This window comes from Daphnia pulicaria, chromosome 3, assembly GCF_021234035.1.
Source record: "Daphnia pulicaria isolate SC F1-1A chromosome 3, SC_F0-13Bv2, whole genome shotgun sequence".
NCBI classification, from domain to species: Eukaryota; Metazoa; Arthropoda; class Branchiopoda; order Diplostraca; family Daphniidae; genus Daphnia; species Daphnia pulicaria.
Window position 1 is genome coordinate 10,355,342 of NC_060915.1, and position 21,924 is coordinate 10,377,265.

General features: G+C 42.1%; 5 protein-coding genes across 6 annotated transcripts; 3 read left to right on the forward strand and 2 right to left on the reverse strand.

Annotated features, from left to right (window-relative positions):
* Window positions 1–5,511: 5,511 nt before the first annotated feature.
* On the forward strand, window positions 5,512–10,481 carry LOC124328363 (TWiK family of potassium channels protein 9-like). The gene is made up of 8 exons (XM_046787121.1): window positions 5,512–6,175; window positions 8,196–8,235; window positions 8,309–8,378; window positions 8,458–8,582; window positions 8,670–8,816; window positions 8,897–9,236; window positions 9,322–9,448; window positions 9,751–10,481. Exons 1-8 carry the CDS (start codon window positions 5,746–5,748, stop codon window positions 10,233–10,235), a joined length of 1,764 nt encoding a protein of 587 aa, XP_046643077.1. The 5' UTR covers window positions 5,512–5,745; the 3' UTR covers window positions 10,236–10,481.
* LOC124328365 (superoxide dismutase [Cu-Zn]-like) lies at window positions 6,637–7,921 on the reverse strand. Its single transcript, XM_046787124.1, has 4 exons — window positions 7,688–7,921; window positions 7,504–7,615; window positions 7,208–7,426; window positions 6,637–7,119 (listed from the first exon to the last, which is right to left on the reverse strand). Exons 1-4 carry the CDS (start codon window positions 7,699–7,701, stop codon window positions 6,832–6,834), a joined length of 633 nt encoding a protein of 210 aa, XP_046643080.1. The 5' UTR covers window positions 7,702–7,921; the 3' UTR covers window positions 6,637–6,831.
* A 373-nt stretch (window positions 10,482–10,854) lies between the features above and the next one.
* On the forward strand, window positions 10,855–18,421 carry LOC124328362 (clathrin heavy chain 1). The gene is made up of 16 exons (XM_046787119.1): window positions 10,855–11,028; window positions 11,501–11,708; window positions 11,777–12,207; window positions 12,267–12,380; window positions 12,506–12,679; window positions 12,757–12,933; window positions 12,997–13,632; window positions 13,708–14,043; window positions 14,109–14,282; window positions 14,362–15,318; window positions 15,383–15,839; window positions 15,901–16,256; window positions 16,324–16,478; window positions 16,549–16,765; window positions 16,825–17,193; window positions 17,263–18,421. The coding sequence occupies exons 1-16, from the start codon at window positions 10,987–10,989 to the stop codon at window positions 17,449–17,451; spliced, it is 4,992 nt and encodes a 1,663-aa protein (XP_046643075.1). The 5' UTR covers window positions 10,855–10,986; the 3' UTR covers window positions 17,452–18,421.
* A 314-nt stretch (window positions 18,422–18,735) lies between these two features.
* LOC124328364 (voltage-dependent anion-selective channel protein 2-like) lies at window positions 18,736–20,702 on the forward strand. 2 transcript variants are annotated; one of them, XM_046787123.1, is made up of 6 exons: window positions 18,736–18,885; window positions 19,245–19,459; window positions 19,519–19,639; window positions 19,709–19,933; window positions 20,002–20,210; window positions 20,280–20,702. In XM_046787123.1, the coding sequence occupies exons 2-6, from the start codon at window positions 19,261–19,263 to the stop codon at window positions 20,369–20,371; spliced, it is 846 nt and encodes a 281-aa protein (XP_046643079.1). In that variant the 5' UTR covers window positions 18,736–18,885; window positions 19,245–19,260; the 3' UTR covers window positions 20,372–20,702. The 2 variants fall into 2 exon arrangements, with proteins under 2 accessions (XP_046643079.1, XP_046643078.1); XM_046787122.1 differs by having other exon boundaries at window positions 18,809–18,917.
* LOC124328366 (J domain-containing protein-like) lies at window positions 20,397–21,687 on the reverse strand. Its single transcript, XM_046787125.1, has 4 exons — window positions 21,464–21,687; window positions 21,289–21,387; window positions 21,099–21,218; window positions 20,397–20,994 (listed from the first exon to the last, which is right to left on the reverse strand). Exons 1-4 carry the CDS (start codon window positions 21,539–21,541, stop codon window positions 20,836–20,838), a joined length of 456 nt encoding a protein of 151 aa, XP_046643081.1. The 5' UTR covers window positions 21,542–21,687; the 3' UTR covers window positions 20,397–20,835.
* Window positions 21,688–21,924: the final 237 nt, after the last annotated feature.

Here is a 21,924-nt window from a genome sequence, read left to right on the forward strand (position 1 = left end):
GGGTAAAAAGAGAGAGAGCATATAATAGTTACTATACTACTACGCTATACTCTACTAGGCTACTATAACCCGTATGTAACAGTGCCCTGCGCCGAGGAACGAGCATAAACTCGGCTCTTTTCTAATCGTTCATTTCCCTTTGAGTCCTCTATTCTTTTTGCAGTCTCTCTCTCTCTATACACATGCGAGCATTGGCTATTTGCTCAATGAACAAGCCAAAAGAAAGTCTAGCTGCTCCTTGTTATTATTTTTATTTCCATTTTTCAACCGACATGATTAGCGATAACAGTACGGGAAGTTCCAGTAGTATACATGTATGTACAGGTAGGCCACTAACCCCCGTTATTGACGTCTATATAATCCATTAGCTTACATGTATTATATAGCCTATATATTTGGTGTAATGTTTGTAGGTCTACATTCATCGGATTCGGCTGGAATGTGCGGTGTGACACAGATCGGTCGACCTTGAATTACTTACGGGGCAAGGAAGACGAGAAAGAAGAAGAAGAAGAAGAAGAAGAAGAGAAAAAAGGAGCCATATGGTAATTTTTGTTGAGGGGGATGCACGTAACAAGAAGTTGACGGGTGAGCGAAGGAACTTGAGGCGCAACAGCCTGGACTCACTTGCTGTTCCGGGTTTGTTATCACAGAAAGAAAAAAAACGGGACGACGAGAGAAAGAATAACACATAGCTGCGCTCCTATAGCAACATCAGGAATGAGTTGCCGAAGAAGAAGAAGAAGAAGAGGAGAAAAGAGAAGCAGACTGACCTCTCGGAATGGGAGAAGGAGGAAGATGAGGGTTCCTTCTTTTCTTTTCTTATTCACAGCTGAGACTTTTGGGAGAAAGAGAGAAACAAAAATGTGGGTCATCCTTTTTTTTTCTTATTCTTCTTCTTTTCTTGGCTCTTGCCTTTTTTTTTTATTATTAAGCTCCTCCTATCGTCTTTTTTTTCTTTCTTTTCTCGGCGATTGGAATATGAAAGAAAACGAGCGAAATATCGACAATTCTTTTATTTTTTAAATAAACGATCACGGACCCTGAAAAATCCCGCGAAATTATTTTAATTAGATGCAACCGTTTTTCTCCTTTTTTATTCGATGCTGATTCAATCAAATGGGTTAAAACGTTTGTTTTTGGTAGAAAAGAACCAAAAACAAAAAATCCATGACACGTAATGTATAATAAGAAGTGCTGTGTGTACGTCAGCGTTTTTGTTTTATTTTTTTCCCCTGGACTCGTCTTACGGCTTTCTATTTCAACTGGAATCCGTTTCTCCTCCGACACGGAAAGGAGAGAAAGAGAGACCCTACACACAACACACACACACACACACACACCAGAGACTACTTCCTTATAGTTATGCATACACTCTCGATTCACCTTTCCCCCCTCGAGACCTATATTTTTCTGCTGATCTTTGACAAGGTGGCAACGGCCTTTTTCGAATTCAGATTTTTATATCAATCTACTACTACTACTACTACTAGCTGGCTTTTTTAATTGTGTTCCCAGCCAATTATTTACACGATCCCCACCCATGCGAAACCAGTTAAATTTGGTACGTAATGTACAACAACAACAAAAAACAAAAAAAGAAAAGGGAATCAAAGAAAGAAGAAGAAGAAAAAAATCTGGAAAGAATCACTAGCCAGAAAGAGAAAATTAGAGCAATCGATTTCTCCGCAAAGGCGCGCGGATGATGATGATGATGATGATGATGATGATGATGTTTTCCAAACACGTTTTGGAGTTTTCCAGCGTAATCCTCTCTCCGGGGTATAGATAGATAGATATATGCAACACAGTCTACTAAACATAGATCCATCCAATATGGGCATGAGGAAAAAAAAAAGAGTGAGTAAAAGCGGGCGCTTATTATATTATTGGATAATAGCAAAATATCACATTAAACGCGTGACGTGGTGTAATTCTGGTAATGGCCAAAAGTTCTACGCTGGGGGTTTTCCGCCTCCTCTTGAATCAACAAGGAAAGGTGAAAAAAAAAGAACAAATAAGACGATGGGCGAGTCCCATTTTGGGGCGGGATGTGTAGGGGGGGTCTGCGTGAAAACCGTCCCCGAAATACTGAGTGCGGTAACAAGTTGTCGGCGTTTTGGACAACGTTTGTGGGTCACGATTTTTACAAAAATGACGCGCGGGTGTATCATAATATATAGTGACGACACTTTCTATACACAAATAATAATACACGACGACGACGACTTGCTCTCTGTGTGTATCTAACTGTGCAGCTGTCGAGTTACAGCTCACGCACGTCCAAAACACGAATGTTGAATGTATAAATGAATAAGTGCTACTTGCTGATGAACATATGGTTCGCCAACATATGGCGTGATTACGTGAAAAGAATGAATTTTCTTGTCCGTATTAATCCGCCAATCTGTGCTAATAATTAACAAATTGGCGGGTATACGCAATTACGGGATTGGTTCTATTTCGTTTTCATTTTCCTTGAACTTTCTTTCGACCGGAGTTAACGAAAACGAAATGAAATTGATTTTTTTTTTCATCGCGGATTATATAATTTTCCGGGCAAGCTTTAACTATTATTTCCCTATACTATCGGACCAGCAGTTCAAGGAATTGAAACATTGAAACTTCAATTACAAGAAAAAATTTGACGCTGGCGGAAAATGAAAAAATCTCGAGAGCAGCCTAATTCCAGTAATTATTTCGAAAAGGAAAGTGCGAGATTGTTAACTGTAGTAGTAGCGGTCATTTGTTATTCAGGAACAATGAGAAGAGAATAGGAAGAAGAAAGTATGGCCAAAAGTTGAAGGTCTTATTTTACAACCGTCAATCAAAAAGAGAGATGAGAGCTACTCCATCCATCAAAAGCTTTTCCTTTCTTTTATAGGGACGCCATCAGCCTAGGCTTATAAAAAAAACAGTTCCAAATGGCCGACTATACTTTTTTTTTCTTTCCTAGGAGATTACTCTAACGGTTATGGGCCTCTATATAAATGGCAAGTTTCACTTTTCCTTTCAAATTCAATGAAGCGAGCCTGTGTATAGCCTATATCTATGTCCAGCCCTATACAAGTGAACTCGGCTGTGCTGTCGTCTGATGGACGTCGCCCGTTGAAAGGAACGAAGATTTGAATGTGCCCTATCCTTAAAGACTCAAGTCGAAATGGATTGTTCCATGCTGCCCTACATTTTTCTTCGTCTTTTGTTATTTGCCTTATTGGTTTGCTTTCCTCCGCCCTTCCACCTATAACGCACAGGTGGATACATACCATCAAGGCCTATTTGACTATTCCCCGACCTCTGACAACTGTCCATCACTTGTTTAAGGTCAGGGTCTTTCACCTTCACCTTTCAACTTTTTTTTCTCCCCCAACTTATTCGAACCTTTCACTTATTTTGGACTTCATTTTCGCCTAGGCCTATAGCTATTTACAGCTCTTCCCTCGGTTGAAACATTTGAATTGATTTCTCTTTTTTTTTTTTTTTAAATATTATTCTGATCCATTCAGAAACTAGTTTATGGATAACAAAACCTGTTTAGGGTGGAAACGTATAATAATCTCCTCCAAACAATACAGAGGAAAACAAGAGAAGTGTATTTATCGTTAGACCGTCATTAATTTAACACCCCGAAATATGTCGACTGGCATTATAATAATTCCGATAGAAAGCGCTGATATATACAAATGAATATTCTCTTTGTGCATACACAAACACACTTAAATGGGCTATATTTTACACGCGTCTAAAAAGCAGAAGAAGAAAAAAAACTAGTGTAGCATACACAAGAAGAAGAGAAAAAAAAACAGGCTCACGACGACAGGTGTGCTGGAGACTTTCTTTTCCGCCTCCGCCCTCAATTCGCGCATATGAGCGCTGGGCTCTTTGCCTAGGCTCCTGCCTTGTATAGAGGTAGGTGGTGGTTGGTGGTGGTCATATGAGGCGTCGCGGTTCGGGATTTTCGGCGAAAAAAAAAAGAAGAAGAAGAATTTTGTTGAAAAATATAGAATGAAAGAAGAAAGAAAAAAGATCCGGGATGCGTTATATGCTGTTTTGCTGCTGCTGCTGCTGCTGCTGCCGTACCACACCGCCATACGTTACACGCTGACTTTCTCTTGGGGTATACAAACGGGGCAGCACATCATTGACGCACATCGACAGAAATTTCCTATATCGGGAGACAACAGGTATAAACGCACGTGCGTATTTACAGCTGGCAGCAGATCCTATCGCTGCAAGTTATAGATAGGGAATAACGCGGCGCAATATGCATTATATATTGTGTTGAGTCATATGACGATATGGCTGGAGACCTGGCTGTGCTGGCAGCAACTCTCTTTTCTTTCTTTATTCCAGGTTCATGGGTCATATCCATTTTGATGGATCCTGGTTCCGGCATTGCATGTTCCATATGGAGACCGAAAATAGGCCACGAAAGCGAATTGAGAAATAGCTCGGTATTCTGTATACTATAGTATACAGAAAGAATATTAGTGTCAGTACGTAATCATCACGATGAGGAGGGTGTGTAGACCTAATGGTCGATGTAAACAAGTAGATCATCGGTCGTCAGCAGCAGCAGTTTGAGCGGAAGAGATTTCTTCTTCTGGTTTGTGCAGTAAGTAGCGCTCGTCAGCTGCTAATACCTATCTACGTGCGGAGCACCGGCTGCAATTTTTTATTTTTATTTTTTTTTACACCCGGAGAAAGTGGCTGGAAAAACTAAAAGGCCAAACGAACGAACGAAGAGAAAAAAAAAGTTTCACCGAGACTTCTTCTTGCGGCGGTGATGGCTGGCTGGCAGATAGTTATAATACGTGCAGACATATGCGCTCATCGGGCGAAAAAATAGAGAGGGATATACAGCAACCAGAAACCGGTTGCCACTTTGAGCTAAGGACGAGGCTAAGGATTTGGATTCGCCTAGCTAATTCAGCCACAGCGTCTGACACAATCGATTAAGATATGGAGATGATGTGTTCGACAGGAGGGCAAGCGTGCGAGAGGGCACGGGAAAACAATGGGGGTCTCATTCATTGTTTATTCGTCTAAAGAGGTTTCTAAATTCTGTTTTGTCTGGCTTTTTTGTTTTGTTTTTGTTTTCGTGTGTATAGAAATCACGTCTCATACAGGGAGTGACGATCTCTACATGTGAGCAAATGAGAGAAAGCCTCCCGCCAGCAGACACTGGGTGAGCAAATAATGTTGGACGAAAGAAACACGTTCATCACGAGAATAATGCCGGCTGCTATTTAACTGTAATCTACTTATTTTATTATATACGTGTACATATAGTCAACTGTCTATGTAGCCGGCGCTTTTTCTTTTGTACACGCGCCGAAGAGGCCGGTGCTGCGGTGCTGCTGCGCATTCGCGTGAATGACACCAGGAGGCGCTACCTGCTGATATACCCAAGACATTTTAGAAATATTTTGGTTTTTTCCTTTTTTTTTTTTCAAATGAATTTATTTTAGTGTTGCCAGCGCGCGCTTTTTGGTAGGGAATGCTGAGCTGCCGTCGCCGTGTGCAGTGCTGTCGAATACAAAGAGAGACGCAAGACATTCCGATTTATTTCCGTCTGCAAGTTGGGATAGTAGTCGAACGTCGACGGGCTGTATGGGCAGCAACATTTCAGTCGGCCGCTGGATGAACGGCTAAGAAGACGCGGCGGTATACATTCGGTATACTCCATTAATATTTCGATTGGATTGAAAAACCCCAAAGTGAGAAATTGAGAAAAATCCGCCGATGCCGTCGTCATCCGGTGGCGGCGAGGGGGGCGGTGAGAAGCCCAAGGGCAAGTGTTTGTTTTACTTGCGCAACATCGCGACGTTCCTGGTGTCGCACATCGGCCTGGTTTCGCTCGTCGTCGGCTATTGCATCATGGGCGCCTTCACGTTTGAAGCCCTCGAAGCCAAGCACGAGCTGCAGGTCAAGCGGGAAATGATCAAAGTCAGGGAAGGCGTCACCGACGACTTGTGGAGGTTCACCTACAAGATGGACGTCCTCGTCCAGGACGACTGGACCGTCAATGTCACCGATCGGCTCAAGAAATTCGAGATGCACCTCATCGAATCCATGAAGAAGAAAGGATGGGACGGAAGTGAAGAAACGGATAAAGTCCAGTGGACACTGGCCGGCGCACTCTTCTACTCCATCATTTTGATCACCACCATCGGTACGATGCCCATATCAATAATTAATAATGATTCATTCCGTATCTATTCTATAATACTGTAATGTATGCCTGCCCATAGAGTGTAGGCTATATTCACTAAGAGATGAAGAGATTGCATTTCTATTTGTAAGCACCGGCTATAGATTTTAAAAAAGCCTTTAGGGAGAAATAAGAGGAGGTGATAAAAGATAGAAGAGATGTCTAGTCTTTTTCACGCTCCAAACTGCATGCTGAGCTATTTCTGGCCTCGCCCAGGACGACGACGAATACGACGACGACTCACGCTGGGTTAACTTTTAGCCACGGAACAGTGCGGCGGCGGCGGCGGTGCCTGTGTATATAAATCCCAGATACAAGAGACACCATCATTGCCTGGCAAACAACAACAAACAGAAAAGAAGAAAAACGGTGAAATCCCCCCTCCCCCGTCGCAGAAGTTGCACAACCCACACAGCAACGGCTCGTATATCCATTTACAGTGTATTAAAGAAAACATTAGACGGGAAAGAGTTTTGTTTATGTACACGCATACACCTGCAATGTTATTTGACACTGAACTCAGCACTCGGCTATTGCACGCGCCGTTTTCGTCGTCATTTTTTGCTTCCAGCATTGCAGTTTCAATCGTTCAAAACAATAATAACGTCAGCAACTAGCTACTTAAAGTAAGACGGGATGCGGGACGGAGTCAACGTGATGATCCCGCAAGCCACCCGGCTCCCGGAATTGCCCGTTTTCTTGCTGTCGGCGTGACTGCCCAGTCCCAAATCGTCGGCCTTCTCGTGAACGACTAGCGCCCGATGCAGCACGCTACGGTCCGATTTGGGCGACAGGGAGATGAGGTGGTCGAAGAGGAAGAGATCGGCGAACGAGTCACCCATGGCGTCGACGTTGCCCAAATCGCCAACGTGACGAACGTGATCGTCGAGACCTCCGTGATCCTTCTGTGGAAACAACAAAGGGAATTGTCGTTGGAATTGCCAAATAAACTCTACTGCCGATTGGCAAAGGAAGTTGAATTTTTGTTTTTACGTTGTAGGGATTGAAATGAGGGCCAGCCGCATTGCAATTGTCGGACAAGTTGCCAAATTGATGAATGTGCAGGCCGTGAAGGCCGGGAGTCAGGCCTTGGATAGTCCCGCGAACGATGACGGGTCCACCTGTCGTCGTCTGAGTGAAGTGAATTTGGCCGCTCACTCCGGGAAAGTTTGTAGTGCCCTTGATATCCACCACGGCCGAAACTGGTCGTTGCTGTTGACGTAATCGAACAGGGAAAATGTTGTAATCATATTCCCCAAATGGAATCGCTTAATATAATAAAGTCTTACGAAACCAAAGTAACCGCCGCCAAAGAACCCGTCGTACTGGGCTCGAGAGATGGTGAAAATGGCCATGATCATTAAAAGGCAATAACAGTTGACCAACGATTCACATCCGCTTCTATATCCATCGATTAATTTAAAAAGAGTCTAATTACGGAAGAAATGAACTCAAACATAAAACTTAATTTACCTTATTGGAGCCATGTTGAATTGAGATGACGACGACTCGGAGGTTGAAAACTGAATGCTTTTCACTTTCGCCGAGTTGCTTTTTTTATATGCCGAGTCGACTCGGGTGTGGTGTGGTGCTCTTGTCAACGCGCTCAATTTGAATTGTAAACAAGGCACTCTTGATCTCACTTGCGGTCTCGCTCTATACCAGGAAGATCATATTTTCTCTTGTGCTGCTGGGATGGGCTGATGAGAATTCGTTCATCCGTCCATCCTTATTCCTCATCCCGTTTTCTATAAACTATCCAAAAATGAATTGGAAAGTGAAATTGTTGGCACGGGCTCGCCACTTTCCCAATATTGACGCAATAGCTCTTGAATCAACATTACTTTAAGGAGTTTTCAAGGAAAAACCTTTTAAAAATCTATTTCTAATTTTGAAAGCAAATGCTATCCTTGAATTTTCCTGATTTGCATTTGTTTCTAAATTGTTTTACGATATTCCGAAACTGTTGATGTCATTGCAGGATATGGACACATCGCTCCCAAAACGCCATGGGGTAAAATGTAAGTTTATTGATCGTTTGCTGGTGTAGTACTTGTAATGGACTCAATGGTTTGTTTTTATTTGGCTATACAGGGTGACCATCTTTTACGCCATTCTGGGTATTCCCCTTATGCTGCTCTGCCTGGCCAATATCGGCGATGCGGTAAACTAAACTAAACCTCAAACCCCAATCAATCAAAAGGGATATGAAAGTCGTCAGTTTGTGATCACGTCATACGTAGATGGCCCATTCGTTCCGGTTCCTCTATTGGAAAGTTTGCTGCTACGTCTGCACGAAAAAGCCGAAAAAGTCACGACTGAGGCGGCAGCGGACCAGGCGATCCAACAGCGGACGACAGTCGGCCAGGTGATAGCAGGCGGACCAACATCTGCGATTGGTTTCCGGCCAAAAACAGGCTGCTTTGCAATAAATAAACTTGTTTATTGACTGCAGGTATCAATCTTCGGCGGCTGGACCTGCTGGCAGTAAAGTGAATTCATTGCGGCGCTCGCAGCGCTACTCGCAGCGCTCCGCAGATTCCGCCATGTCGGACAGCGCCGTTTCACGTTCTTCTTATTCCGAAACGGATCAAGAATCAAAGTAAATATCCCCCCATCCGGTTTTGATTAAAAAGACCCACTCATGTTTACACCCATGAGTAAGAGAAACTTTTGGCGCAGGTTTTACGACGATGCGGAACGTGAATTCGACATGATGCAACAAATGAACGGACCCCAGAGAGGTCGACGGTCTCAGCATCACGGCCGGAACAATCGACCAATAACTACAGCTCCCGGGTCCACTCGTCCCGGCCGTGGAAATAACGCGGAAACGGAAATGGGCCCCGGGGGCGGAGCGATCGATTACCCGCCGTCGACACCCACCAGCCCCAGTACGCCAAAAACAAACGATCCCAACGCCATGGAGAGCGGATTCTTCAACAACAAATATGCCGATGATCAAGCGGACAACAACGGCCGGAACAAAACCGATCATCCGACCGATGCCGTCAATAAATCGGTATTTATTCAAGTCAATTCAATATTGATCACCAACGCGACAAAAATTGTGAAATCCTTCTCCGCATTGTCTACGAATTTGAAAGGGAGTCGATAGAAATCGCGGCGGGAGCGACAAGCGGCACGACCGTTTGGAATTGGAATCTGATCTGGACGGAGTTGAAGGCAAGGAAATAATGCGACCAATGGCTCATCGTTATTCCAACCGATCACGTAAGTTGGCTGGGTAAATACACCTTCTTTTATCATGGGTCGGATGAGTCAGTAGATATTTGGAAGCGAACAAAAAACAAGACGCCGGCTCTATCTTAGTTAGAGTGTCGAGAACTGCCAGAAAAGAATTAAGACGGTTTTTCATCTAATCTAGTTTTTCCTTTTTTTCCTTTCTTTCTTTCTTTCTTTCTTTCTTTCTTTCTTTCTTTCTTCGGTGGGTGGGTGGGCTGTGACTCGATCCGTTTTTATCGATCCTCCCATTTTGGTGACGTAACAATGACGCACGCACACGGGGGGTATAGCTGGAACGTCTGGAGCTGGCAGCGGCAGCGGCGGCAGTAATCGTCTCAGCCGACTGACGGAGCAGGAAGAAGTCGACTACGATGACGATTACGTCTACGAGGACGACTACATCGACTCGGAAGAAGAAGAAGATGTCCATCACAACAAACCGGTGCCCATCTGGTTGAGCATTTTACTGGTGGTCGGTTACATCTTTGGCGGGGCCTTCCTCTTCAGTGGATGGGAGCAGTGGTCCTTCCTGGACTCGGCTTATTTCTGTTTCATCACTCTGACCACAATCGGTTTTGGCGACTTTGTTCCAGCGCAAAACGTCAAAGAAAACGTCGAGATCAGCATTGCCCTCTGCTCACTTTACCTGCTCTTCGGTATCGCTCTGCTGGCCATGTCCTTTAATCTGGTCCAGGAAGAAGTTATCAATTCGGTTAAATCCGTTGCCAAACGATTGGGAATTATCAAAGATGACGATGATGAGGATGACCGATAAGAAAAAGCCAAGCTGACCACAATATTAAGAAAAAAAAAAAAAAAAAAAAAAAAAATACAGTCCACACACACACACACAAACTTCTTAAATATGATCAGTTTCACTCATTTTTCTCTATATTTCTTTTGTTGGTTACATTTTTACTTTTCTCTTTTTGCTATCTCGTTTTGGTGAGTGATTAATAATCTGTTCGTTGCTGCGTAACGGTGAAATAGATCATCATGCTCATATTAAAATCTGTTCTATCATTTCGATTGTCCATTTAATTTTCTCAGAATTATATTCGGCTTTTTTTTTAAAGGGGGGCGTAATGATTTTAAAACATTTAAATTTCCTTATGTCCACGTCCCGCCATATAGTAACTTCACGAAAGGGGGCGGTTCCAATATCAAATTCACGCGCAAGATAGATCCAGAATAAAAGTCGCAATGCGTGAAAAATTTATTGAAAATATCATAATTAGAAACAATTTCGTGAATTAACTAGTCATTTAACGCATATTTATAAGCATCTAATTGTACTTAAATGCACCTTTTGAAAATTATTTTTGGAAAAGATGGCGGCGGTGGCAGCGGACTAGCGGATGGATACATAAAATTCTGACTTGCGTTGGCAAAGCCGTGTTTGATAGGGCCGATTTCTGTAACTTGTGTGACAGCACTCTATCCGTTCGGTTTCTCAGGAGGCTATTTGGAAAAAAGTCCCGATCTAGAAGAGTTTGTACCTTAGATTGTACCATCAGACCGTCATAATGGCGCAGATGTTACCCATCAGGTTTCAAGAGCATCTCCAGGTATTTTTACCTTAATTTTGATCATTGTTTAAGTAAAAACCTTTATGGGTTTGACAGCCTGAATGTGGCCGGCCAATGACTCACACCGGCAATTCATTTTTTTAACGGATTGTACGGCTTTTCCGGTCCTGTAAGATGGCTTAAATGACGCACCTGCTTTTTTGGTTTCGTTTCAAGTATGAACAAGTATATCGTTTAAAACTGTTGCAATGGGTATCAAGTGACATATACTTGCCAAGTCACACCTTTCGCAATCAATAGTTTTCAGTCATGATAAACGAGAACATGATTTCACAAAAATTTTTCCAATTTATTTTGTGTGGCTTGAAAACTGACCACTTGCATTTTAAAGCTGTAATTAAGGTTGTCTGCATATGTAAGGTTTCCATAATCAATACTTGTTATTTGCAAGGAAGTGTTTTGTTTCCCGATCCCACATTTATCAGTGCTTCTTTTTTCACAATTTACACAGCTCACAAGTATTGGGATCAATGCTGCCAACATCGGATTCAGCACTCTCACCATGGAGTCGGACAAATTCATCTGTGTCCGAGAGAAGGTGGGAGAAACAGCACAGGTGGTCATCATTGACTTGCACGATCCAACAAACCCCATCAGAAGGCCAATCTCTGCAGATTCAGCCATCATGAATCCAGCCAGCAAAGTGATTGCTCTAAAGGGTAAGTGTTCTTGATCATGTAATAGCATGATGGGTGTGTGATCGTCTTTATATGTTGACTTTTATTAGCTGGAAGAACCCTCCAGATTTTCAACATTGAAATGAAGTCAAAGATGAAGGCTCACACCATGACGGAAGACGTGGTGTTTTGGAAATGGATTTCTGTAAATACCATTGCCCTAGTCACCGAGGGTGCCGTCTACCATTGGCCCATGGAGGGTGATTCGCTTCCGCAGAAAATGTTTGACCGCCACTCCAGTTTGACAGGCTGTCAAATAATCAACTATAGAACGGACGCCAAGCAAACGTGGCTACTTCTTATTGGCATATCCGCCCAGCAAAATCGCGTCGTTGGAGCAATGCAACTTTACTCTGTCGAAAGAAAAGTCAGCCAACCCATCGAAGGTCACGCTGCTGCCTTCTCACAGTTCAAAATGGAGGGAAATCCTGAATTCTCTACCCTGTTTTGCTTCGCAGTCAGAAGTGCTCAGGGCGGAAAGGTAAACATTTAACCATTGCCGTCATTTCGATTAGTTTCAATCTTTAAATTTCCTCGCAGTTGCATATCATTGAAGTGGGAACGCCGCCAACCGGAAATCAGCCTTTTGCGAAGAAAAATGTCGATGTTTTCTTCCCACCCGAAGCCCAGAACGACTTTCCCGTAGCTATGCAGGTAAACTCTTATTTCCTTTCATTTTAAAAATGAATAATTTTGTGCGCCGCAATCGAAACGTTTGTGAAAAACGATCGAATGTACTTTGACATTGTGTGTTTATTGTTAAATGTTGTTGTTTTTAGGTCAGCCCGAAACACGACGTACTGTATTTGATTACAAAGTACGGCTACATTCATTTGTATGACATGGAGACTGGTACCTGTATCTACATGAACCGAATTTCGGCAGAAACTGTATTCGTCACCGCCCCACACGAGCCCTCTTCGGGTATCATTGGGGTCAATCGCAAAGGCCAAGTATGTTTTGGTTTTCTTTTTCGTATTTTCCAGTGTTTTGAAAGTGTTGAAATGTAATGCTAACTTTTTAAAATCAGGTTCTATCTGTCAGCGTTGACGAGGAGACCATCATCCAATACATCACGACGGCCATGCAAAATCCGGATCTTGCGTTGCGGATTGCTACGCGCAACAATCTTGCTGGGGCTGAGGAACTTTTTGTCCGAAAATTCAACACACTCTTCCAGGGTGGGCAGTATGCCGAGGCCGCTAAAGTACATCTATCTTGCTTGACGTATGCTTTGTTTGGTTTTAATGTTAGATTTATTTGTGCATAGGTTGCCGCCAATGCACCGAAGGCCATTCTGAGAACACCAGCCACAATCCAGCGCTTCCAAGCAGTGGCCGCTCAGCCAGGCCAAACTTCCCCGCTATTGCAGTATTTTGGAATCTTGTTGGATCAGGGACAGTTAAACAAATTTGAGTCCTTGGAACTATGTCGTCCCGTTCTGCAGCAAGGTCGCAAGCAGCTGCTAGAAAAGTGGTTGAAAGAGGATAAACTTGAATGCTCTGAAGAGCTTGGTGACTTGGTGAAACAGGCCGATCCTACTTTGGCCCTATCGGTTTACTTGCGAGCGAACGTGCCCAACAAAGTTATTCAGTGCTTTGCTGAAACTGGACAGTTCTCCAAAATTGTTCTGTACGCAAAGAAAGTGGGTTACACGCCCGATTATGTGTTCCTGCTACGTAGTGTCATGCGCATCAGTCCCGATCAAGGAGCAATGTTCGCTCAGATGCTGGTGCAAGACGATGAACCGTTAGCCGACATTGCCCAAATTGTTGACATTTTCCTTGAGCAAAACATGGTCCAACCGTGCACGGCGTTCCTTTTGGATGCATTGAAGAACAACCGTCCAGCCGAAGGGCCATTACAGACCAGATTGCTCGAGATGAATCTCCTTTCTGCTCCTCAGGTCAGTAAAAACGAAAGATAAAAATAATTTTTAAAAATTCAAATTTACTAAAAACATTTCAATTTTTCTTCTTAGGTGGCCGATGCTATTTTGGGTAATCAAATGTTTACCCACTATGACAGAGCTCACGTTGCGCAGCTATGCGAAAAGGCCGGTCTTCTTCAAAGAGCTTTAGAGCATTACACCGATTTGTACGATATCAAGCGTGCTGTGGTCCACACTCACCTTCTAAACCCGGAATGGTTGGTGAACTACTTCGGTTCATTGTCCGTCGAGGATTCTTTGGAGTGTCTTCGTGCTATGCTGCAGGCTAACATTCGTCAGAACCTCCAGATTGGCGTTCAGATCGCCACCAAGTACCACGAACAACTTTCAACGAATTCGCTGATCGAGTTGTTCGAATCCTTCAAGGTTCGTGATTAAATATATAATTTTTTAAATTAAAGCGGGTTCTTAATTTGATTACCTGATGTTAGAGCTTTGAGGGACTTTTCTACTTCTTGGGATCTATTGTGAACTTCAGCCAAGATCCAGAAGTACATTTCAAGTACATTCAGGCTGCCTGCAAGACTGGACAGATCAAAGAAGTGGAGCGTATTTGTAGGGAGTCAAATTGCTATAATGCTGAAAGAGTCAAGAACTTCCTTAAGGTGGGTGTAATTGTGTACAATAGCTTGATAAGTGATTAGATCGATATCCTAACGGGCTTCATTTCTTTGTTCATTTTAGGAGGCAAAACTAACTGATCAGTTGCCGTTAATTATCGTGTGCGATCGTTTTGATTTCGTCCATGATTTGGTGCTCTATCTATACCGAAATAGCCTTCAAAAGTACATTGAAATCTATGTGCAGAAGGTGAATCCTTCTCGTTTGCCCGTAGTTATCGGCGGTCTGCTAGACGTTGACTGCTCGGAAGATGTCATCAAGTCCCTAATCTTGGTCGTGCGTGGCCAGTTCTCAACCGATGAGCTTGTAGAAGAGGTAGAGAAGAGGAATCGTCTTAAATTGCTCTTGCCCTGGTTGGAGTCACGAATCCATGAAGGATCGGTCGAGCCTGCCACTCACAACGCCTTGGCTAAAATTTATATCGACAGCAATAATAATCCTGAGCGCTTCCTTAAGGAAAATGGATACTACGACAGTCGCGTCGTTGGAAAATACTGTGAGAAGCGTGATCCACACTTGGCTTGCGTTGCCTACGAACGTGGCCAATGTGATCGTGAGCTTATTAAAGTTTGCAATGAGAATTCGCTCTTCAAGTCGGAGGCTCGTTACTTGGTTAGACGTCGCGATCCCGATCTTTGGGTGGAAGTGTTAAACGAAAGCAACCAATTCAGACGTCAGCTCATTGACCAAGTGGTTCAGACAGCCTTGTCAGAAACACAGGATCCAGAAGACATTTCCGTCACGGTCAAGGCCTTCATGACGGCTGATTTGCCCAACGAGTTGATTGAGTTATTGGAGAAAATTGTTTTGGACAGCTCTGTGTTCAGCGATCATCGTAACTTGCAGAATCTCCTCATCTTGACAGCTATCAAAGCCGATCGTACTCGGGTTATGGAATACATTAACCGTTTGGACAACTACGACGCGCCAGACATCGCAAATATTGCCATCTCCAACCAGCTCTACGAAGAGGCCTTTGCCATCTTCAAGAAATTTGATGTCAATGCTTCCGCTATCCAAGTACGTAGTGATGAAGATAAATGTTTTTTACTATTTTTAAACATTCCTTTTTTTGGTCAAATAGGTATTGATAGAAAACGTCAACAATTTGGATCGTGCTTACGAGTTTGCCGAACGCTGTAACGAACCAGCCGTATGGTCACAGTTGGCCAAAGCGCAACTTCAGCAAGGTTTGGTCAAGGAGGCTATTGATTCGTTTATTAAAGCCGATGATCCTTCGGCCTATTTGGACGTGGTCTCGACTTCGCATCGTACCGGCAGCTGGGAGGATTTAGTTCGCTACCTGCAGATGGCTCGCAAGAAGGCGCGTGAATCGTTCATTGAATCTGAATTGATTTACGCCTATGCCCGCACCAACCGGCTTGCTGACTTGGAAGAGTTTATCGCCGGCCCGAACCATGCCGACATTCAACGAATTGGTGACCGTTGCTATGATGACGGAATGTATGAGCCAGCTAAACTACTGTACAATAATGTTTCGAATTTTGCTCGATTGGCCATTACTTTGGTACACTTGAAAGGTATTTGGCAGATCTTTTGATGGCTGTTTATTTGCAATCTTCTGACATATTTTATTCACAGAGTTCCAGGGAGCTGTTGATTCGGCCCGTAAAGCCAACAGCACACGTACATGGAAGGAAGTCTGCTTTGCATGCGTTGATAACAAAGAATTTCGTTTGGCACAGATGTGCGGTCTTCACATTGTTGTTCACGCCGATGAATTAGAAGATTTGATTAACTACTATCAGGATCGTGGATATTTTGAGGAGTTGATCAATTTGCTTGAAGCAGCTCTTGGATTGGAACGCGCTCACATGGGTATGTTCACTGAATTGGGTATCCTCTACTCGAAGTACAAACCGGAGAAAATGCGCGAGCATCTCGAACTCTTCTGGTCACGTGTCAACATTCCTAAAGTTCTACGCGCTGCTGAACAGGTGAGATACCACGAGTTTTTTCTGTCAAATTAGCTTAATCAAATGTCAATGTTGTTCTGCGAAAAAGGCACATTTGTGGGCTGAATTAGTCTTCCTCTACGACAAATACGAAGAATACGATAATGCTGTCTTGACAATGATGCAACACCCAACTGAAGCGTGGAGGGAAGGACATTTTAAAGACGTTATTACCAAAGTGGCCAATATTGAACTCTACTACAAGTAATTTTTAGCTTTTCCTCTTGTTTTTTTTTTCTTTAATTACATTGCTAACACTGACTTTAACTTAAAGGGGCATCCAGTTTTATTTGGACTATAAACCAATGATGTTGAATGACCTACTTCTGGTGCTTTCACCTCGTATGGATCACACGCGCTCTGTCAACTTCTTTTCTAAGTACAATCACTTGGAAATGGTTAAGCCTTACCTACGTTCAGTTCAAAATTTGAACAACAAGGCAATCAACGAAGCTCTAAACAGTCTGCTTATCGACGAAGAGGATTACCAAGTAAGAAAGGCTTTCGATTTTTTTTTTAGTTAGTTTTCCTAATGTCTTTTGTTTTGTAGGGATTGCGCACGTCAATCGATGCGTTCGACAACTTCGACACAATTGTATTGGCCCAACGATTGGAGAAGCACGAGTTGATAGAGTTCCGCAGGATCGCCGCCTATCTTTACAAGGGAAACAACCGCTGGAAGCAGTCCGTTGAGTTGTGCAAGAAAGATCGATTGTTCAAGGATGCGATGGAATACGCTTCTGAATCGAAGAACGCCGAGATCGCTGAAGAATTATTAGCTTGGTTCCTTGAACAGCGCAACTTCGATTGTTTTGCTGGCTGCCTCTACCAGTGTTATGATCTTCTTCATCCCGATGTCATTCTCGAGCTTGCCTGGCGTCACAAAATCATCGACTTTGCCATGCCTTACCTCATCCAGGTAATTTTGCTTCTATATTTAATTTCGTTAGATTGGTCTCTCAATGTTTCATTCCGTTGTTTTATCTAGGTCATGCGTGAATACGTCTCCAAGGTCGATAAGCTGGAGGCTGCCGAATCTGAACGCATTGAAGAAAACGACTCTCAGAGTCAACCCCCATCGATGATGATTGCGTCACAACAGCTCATGTTGACTGCACCTGGCTTCGCACCAGCGTACGCCCCCGGTTTTACACCAGGATACGGTTACGGCATGTAGAGATGAGAAGTACTGGCGTCATTTTTTCACGGTATTTGTCCGCGGCGTTTGTGTTCTTTTCTTTGACGTTCGTTTCGAAGTGTTTTTTAGAAGCAAGGAAAGATATATAACAGCAAACTATGTTAGAGTTTCGTGGAGTGTGCGGACAACAAATTTACGACGTTAGTTTTAGAACAACTGGTTGGTCACAGGTTAAGCGAAGTAGCAGTAGCCAACTGCTTTCATCTGTCTGTCAGTGTCGGCGGAAACCATCAGAGCCAACATTTAATTTAGGGCTAAATGTGTTTTTTTTTTTTTTTCGTTCTTTTTTCTGTTTCAGCTGATTGATTGGTGATTCTCTTTGTTCGTGAATGTAATTCTGATGCTTATAAAATCCCTGAATCCACATGTCCTGAGAAAAAAAAACCAAACCATAGTAGTGCGATGCCCACCAGTTTTGTGGATGATTTTTCACCCTTCTCCGCTGCCCGCTTACGTCACTTTCTACCACCAGCAATTTCATACCTTTTTGGTACTTTTCACATACCTGGTTTGATCGAGTTCTAGTAACTTGTACATTTTCATTCCACTTGTTTGGGCTTAAGTTGAATCATCGGAAGAGAAAATCGTTTGGGTTATTTATCGAGCGGGACGATAAAATTCATGGCTTCACAATTTTTCCTCCTGGAATGAATTAAGCGGTCGTTTTCTGGATGTTGCGAACGTATGGCCATCCCTTTTTCATCCTCACTTGTGTTTGCCCCTCTTCTTGTATACACGCCCATACACAAGACATTCTTCGCTGTCTCTTATATTCACTCTTCTCCTTCGTTGGTGGTTTTATTATTCAAAAAAACGTTGTCTGTTTACTCTTATCTATTAGTTGGTTGTTTCTTAAACACTCCCCCATTCCTTGTGGTATGTTCTACTTTGTCTGTAGCCCATCTAAATGATTATGAATAAATACAGTTGTCACCACGACTCCAAACTATTTTGATCGGTCCAAATCTTTTATTTTATCAACTGGAAAAAAATTACATCCATGAGCTATAGTCAGTCGTTTTGTGTGGGAACCGCGTGACGGTAAGAAATTCTACTAAAAAACAAGGGAATGAAAAATGAAATACGAATTTGTTTTCGAAGTAGTTAATAAGACTGCAATTTTCTAAATTTGAGCTTCAAATCTGCTCGATTTAATAAAATACGAGTGAAAACTAGTAATGGGTCGAGCACAATATATGGCGGATAAGAACTTTCGAGATGTACACGCTGTACATTTTTTGATTTTTTCGTCGGCTTGCGCAATCGATTCAAAGGGCGTTAACTCACGCTCCCTCGTGATTATAAATCGACTCCCGATTATATCGATTTAGTTATCGTCTGTATTGCTTTAAGGAATCGATCCAGACTTTTCCCAAATCGCAACTTACTTCCAGTCTCCCAGTTCTCAAGCAGGTTAGCTCGGTTTTTGTCTCTTCAGTATCTAGGTATGGATTGTGTAAATATTTTATTCTAATGTTGTAGATTACCAGTAAAATGTACTTGTAGTTTTAAGGCAAATTTGGGAAAATTCGCTTGTTGGGTTTGTGGGGTTCTGTCGTATTGTACTCGTACTCGATTTAACCGGTTCGTTAAGAGGAACGTGGAAAAAATGGCTGACTTAGTACATTGATGTATTATGTATCTATACTATATTAAACCTACAATACTGTTGCTAAGGGAATAAGTTGGTGGACAGTAATTATGGTTTAGTATCTATGTTAGATGTGCTTCTGTGTTTAATGATATGTCTAATTTATCATCCATTCCATTAGATACCTCCACTCAGTCATGGCTCCTCCCGTATATGCTGACCTTGGTAAATCATCCCGCGACGTATTTGGCAAAGGCTATCATTTCAGCCTGCTGAAGCTTGAATGCAAAACTAAGACCTCAAATGGGGTTGAATTCACCACGGGTGGTTCATCAAACATTGATAGTGGCAAAGTGGTCGGAAACTTGGAGACCAAATACAAGATTGGAGAATATGGTATGAGTTAAGCAAAATTTATAATGTTCTAGTTATAATATAGGATAATTGCTTATTAGGCTTGACCTTCACTGAGAAGTGGAACACTGACAATACCCTTGGAACTGAGATTGCCATCCAAGACAAGATCGCCCAGGGTCTGAAGCTTACTTTTGACTCTACCTTTGCTCCCCAAACTGGGTATTTTGTAACATATATACATTATTATGAGGAAGTAAATTAAAATGTTTACTTCTTTCAACCAAATAGCAAGAAAACTGGAATCGTCAAAGCCGAATACAAACACGACACAGCCACTTTGAACGCTGATGTTGACCTCAACGGTGGACCAACCATCAATGGTGCAGCAGTTTGCGGATATTTGGGCTGGTTAGCTGGTTACCAAATGTCCTTCGACATGTCAAAGTCTCAATTGACGCGTAACAATTTCTCCATTGCTTATGCCGCAAAAGATTTTGCACTCCACACCAATGTGTAAGTAAAATTATTGGATGAGGAACTTATTTATAAGGAATAATTTCACGATTTCTCGCTTGCTTTAGTAACGATGGACAAGAATTTGGAGGAGCCTTGTACCAAAAGGTCAATCCAAATCTTGAAACTGGTGTCCAACTTTCTTGGACCGCCGGTTCGAATGCCACCCGATTTGGCTTAGGCTGCAAGTACCAGTTAGATAATGACAGTGCAGTCCGCGCTAAGATCAACAATGTTTCTCAGCTTGGTCTGGGTTACCAACAGAAACTTCGCCAAGGTATGTCAAAAACCTGATCATGGAGCTCTTAGTTACGTTACTCACGCTTTGCATTTTTTTCCCTTTCAGGTGTTACCCTTACCCTATCGTCGTTGGTTGACTTGAAAAATTTCAACCAGGGAGGACATAAAATCGGCATGGCGTTGGAACTGGAAGCTTAATTCAGAAATCGTGTTTAGCTTTGCGTATTGTGCAAGCTTTTCTCATGTAACTTTAATCATTGGCAAACCCTAGAAAAATAAAGATCCGTTCCAGTAGTATTCAGTAGGTGATTAATTTGCCTGTTCGACTGTGTCAGCTCTTTACGGTTGCGCCCATCTGCCCATTTTTACTTACTTGGTGTTAAAAGCTGGCCAAGTTGTTGAAGCAATTAAACTGACTACCTAATTCACCTGTGTTTCCTTGTTGGGTTTGACTAAACACCATATTTAGAAGCAAAGAGCATCTTTTAAATGTCGTTACCTGAAGAGAATACACGATAGTCACATAGATCATAGATTGAATTCCAAGTATTTGACATTGTATGAGAAACAAAAACTTTCCAATTGGCCAATGCGTGTTCGTGGACAACACGTACATTTATATTTATAAGAAATGCTAACATCAATTTTAGGCGTGTGTTAATTCATATTTCATAGTTTCTGAATTTTTTCAGAATAGAATTGTTGGAGTATGCTGTACCACTTGGTTGAAATATTTCATTTGATCTAGGATTTGTTGGAAGCCAACCACTGTTGAATTCAAGCATTTTCCCATCAGTCTTGGGTGTGGCCCAATGGAAAACCTACAGCATAATTTTGGTAAAGCTATATATTTTTAGTTATTCTCTTCTTCTTTTTTACAAAAATGTATTATAATAGTACTCTATTATATATTTCATTGACTTACTGGAGTACCAAATCCTTTTTGCATTGTTACCCACTGCTTGTATGTAACTGCAATACCACTTGCTTTCCATCTGTCATAATCTTTTCGTTTATCTGGGTCACACAGTACTTTTTTGGCTTCCTGTTAAGACATAAGAGTGCTAATGGCATTACTTATACTTCATTATTAAGTTTCATGGAATCAGATTCACCTGAAGTTTTTGAAACTGGGCAGTCGATGTATCATCTTGACTTTTATCTGGATGACAAAGTAATATTCTATGCTTGTACTCAATCAAGATTTGTTCTGCCTAAGTTGCAAAAATTAAGCTTATGATTTTAGAATCAAATAATACATATGAAGATAAATATAGTTTGATTTCTTACACTTGAAGAATCATTGCAACCCAATACGCAATAATAATCATCTTCTAAACGGCGCTCTGAAAACGTAAACGAATTCATGTGTTTTCTGTATATAAGTAGATAAAGACGATTAGTGAAATTTAATAATCAACCAAATTTTCTTTGCTGAATTTAAACTCCGAAGTTGTGAAGTTGTGGAAAGGTATTTTTTGTCATGGTATCTGTCGACTGTCGTAGCCTACTGTGTGATTGTTTATATGGTAATAAAACGCCATCTGCTGGAATCGTTCGACATTTTTACTTTTTAGGAAAAGAAATATCGATTTAAAGTTAAAAAAAAAAAAATTTCGAATGAATCTCCACTTTTTTTATTTTGAATCTGCTCTCTTCTTTTTATCTGCTTAAAGGTTTCCTTAAATGAAAGTTATCTCGGATGAAAATTTCAGGATTGAACGGTTCTTATTATGACAATTTTCCAGTCG

Excerpts from the sequence above, each read along its gene's own strand:
- LOC124328364 (XM_046787123.1), top strand. The coding sequence starts at position 19,261 with ATGGCTCCTCCCGTATATGCTGACCTTGGTAAATCATCCCGCGACGTA. Across the intron at positions 19,640-19,708 it reads ACCTTTGCTCCCCAAACTGG|CAAGAAAACTGGAATCGTCA; the intron begins GTATTTTGTAAC and ends TCAACCAAATAG. Across the intron at positions 20,211-20,279 it reads CCAACAGAAACTTCGCCAAG|GTGTTACCCTTACCCTATCG; the intron begins GTATGTCAAAAA and ends TTTCCCTTTCAG.
- LOC124328366 (XM_046787125.1), bottom strand. The coding sequence starts at position 21,541 with ATGAATTCGTTTACGTTTTCAGAGCGCCGTTTAGAAGATGATTATTAT. Across the intron at positions 21,388-21,463 it reads GTTGCAATGATTCTTCAAGT|GCAGAACAAATCTTGATTGA; the intron begins GTAAGAAATCAA and ends TTTGCAACTTAG. Across the intron at positions 20,995-21,098 it reads AAAAAGGATTTGGTACTCCA|GTTTTCCATTGGGCCACACC; the intron begins GTAAGTCAATGA and ends ATTATGCTGTAG.
- LOC124328362 (XM_046787119.1), top strand. The coding sequence starts at position 10,987 with ATGGCGCAGATGTTACCCATCAGGTTTCAAGAGCATCTCCAG. Across the intron at positions 12,381-12,505 it reads ACTTTCCCGTAGCTATGCAG|GTCAGCCCGAAACACGACGT; the intron begins GTAAACTCTTAT and ends TGTTGTTTTTAG. Across the intron at positions 16,766-16,824 it reads TCGACGAAGAGGATTACCAA|GGATTGCGCACGTCAATCGA; the intron begins GTAAGAAAGGCT and ends TTTGTTTTGTAG.
- LOC124328365 (XM_046787124.1), bottom strand. Across the intron at positions 7,427-7,503 it reads GCGGCGGTTACTTTGGTTTC|CAACGACCAGTTTCGGCCGT; the intron begins GTAAGACTTTAT and ends TTACGTCAACAG. Across the intron at positions 7,120-7,207 it reads CTCATTTCAATCCCTACAAC|AAGGATCACGGAGGTCTCGA; the intron begins GTAAAAACAAAA and ends TTGTTTCCACAG.
- LOC124328363 (XM_046787121.1), top strand. The coding sequence starts at position 5,746 with ATGCCGTCGTCATCCGGTGGCGGCGAGGGGGGCGGTGAGAAGCCCAAG. Across the intron at positions 8,583-8,669 it reads AGCGGACGACAGTCGGCCAG|GTATCAATCTTCGGCGGCTG; the intron begins GTGATAGCAGGC and ends TATTGACTGCAG. Across the intron at positions 9,449-9,750 it reads TCGTTATTCCAACCGATCAC|CTGGAACGTCTGGAGCTGGC; the intron begins GTAAGTTGGCTG and ends CGGGGGGTATAG.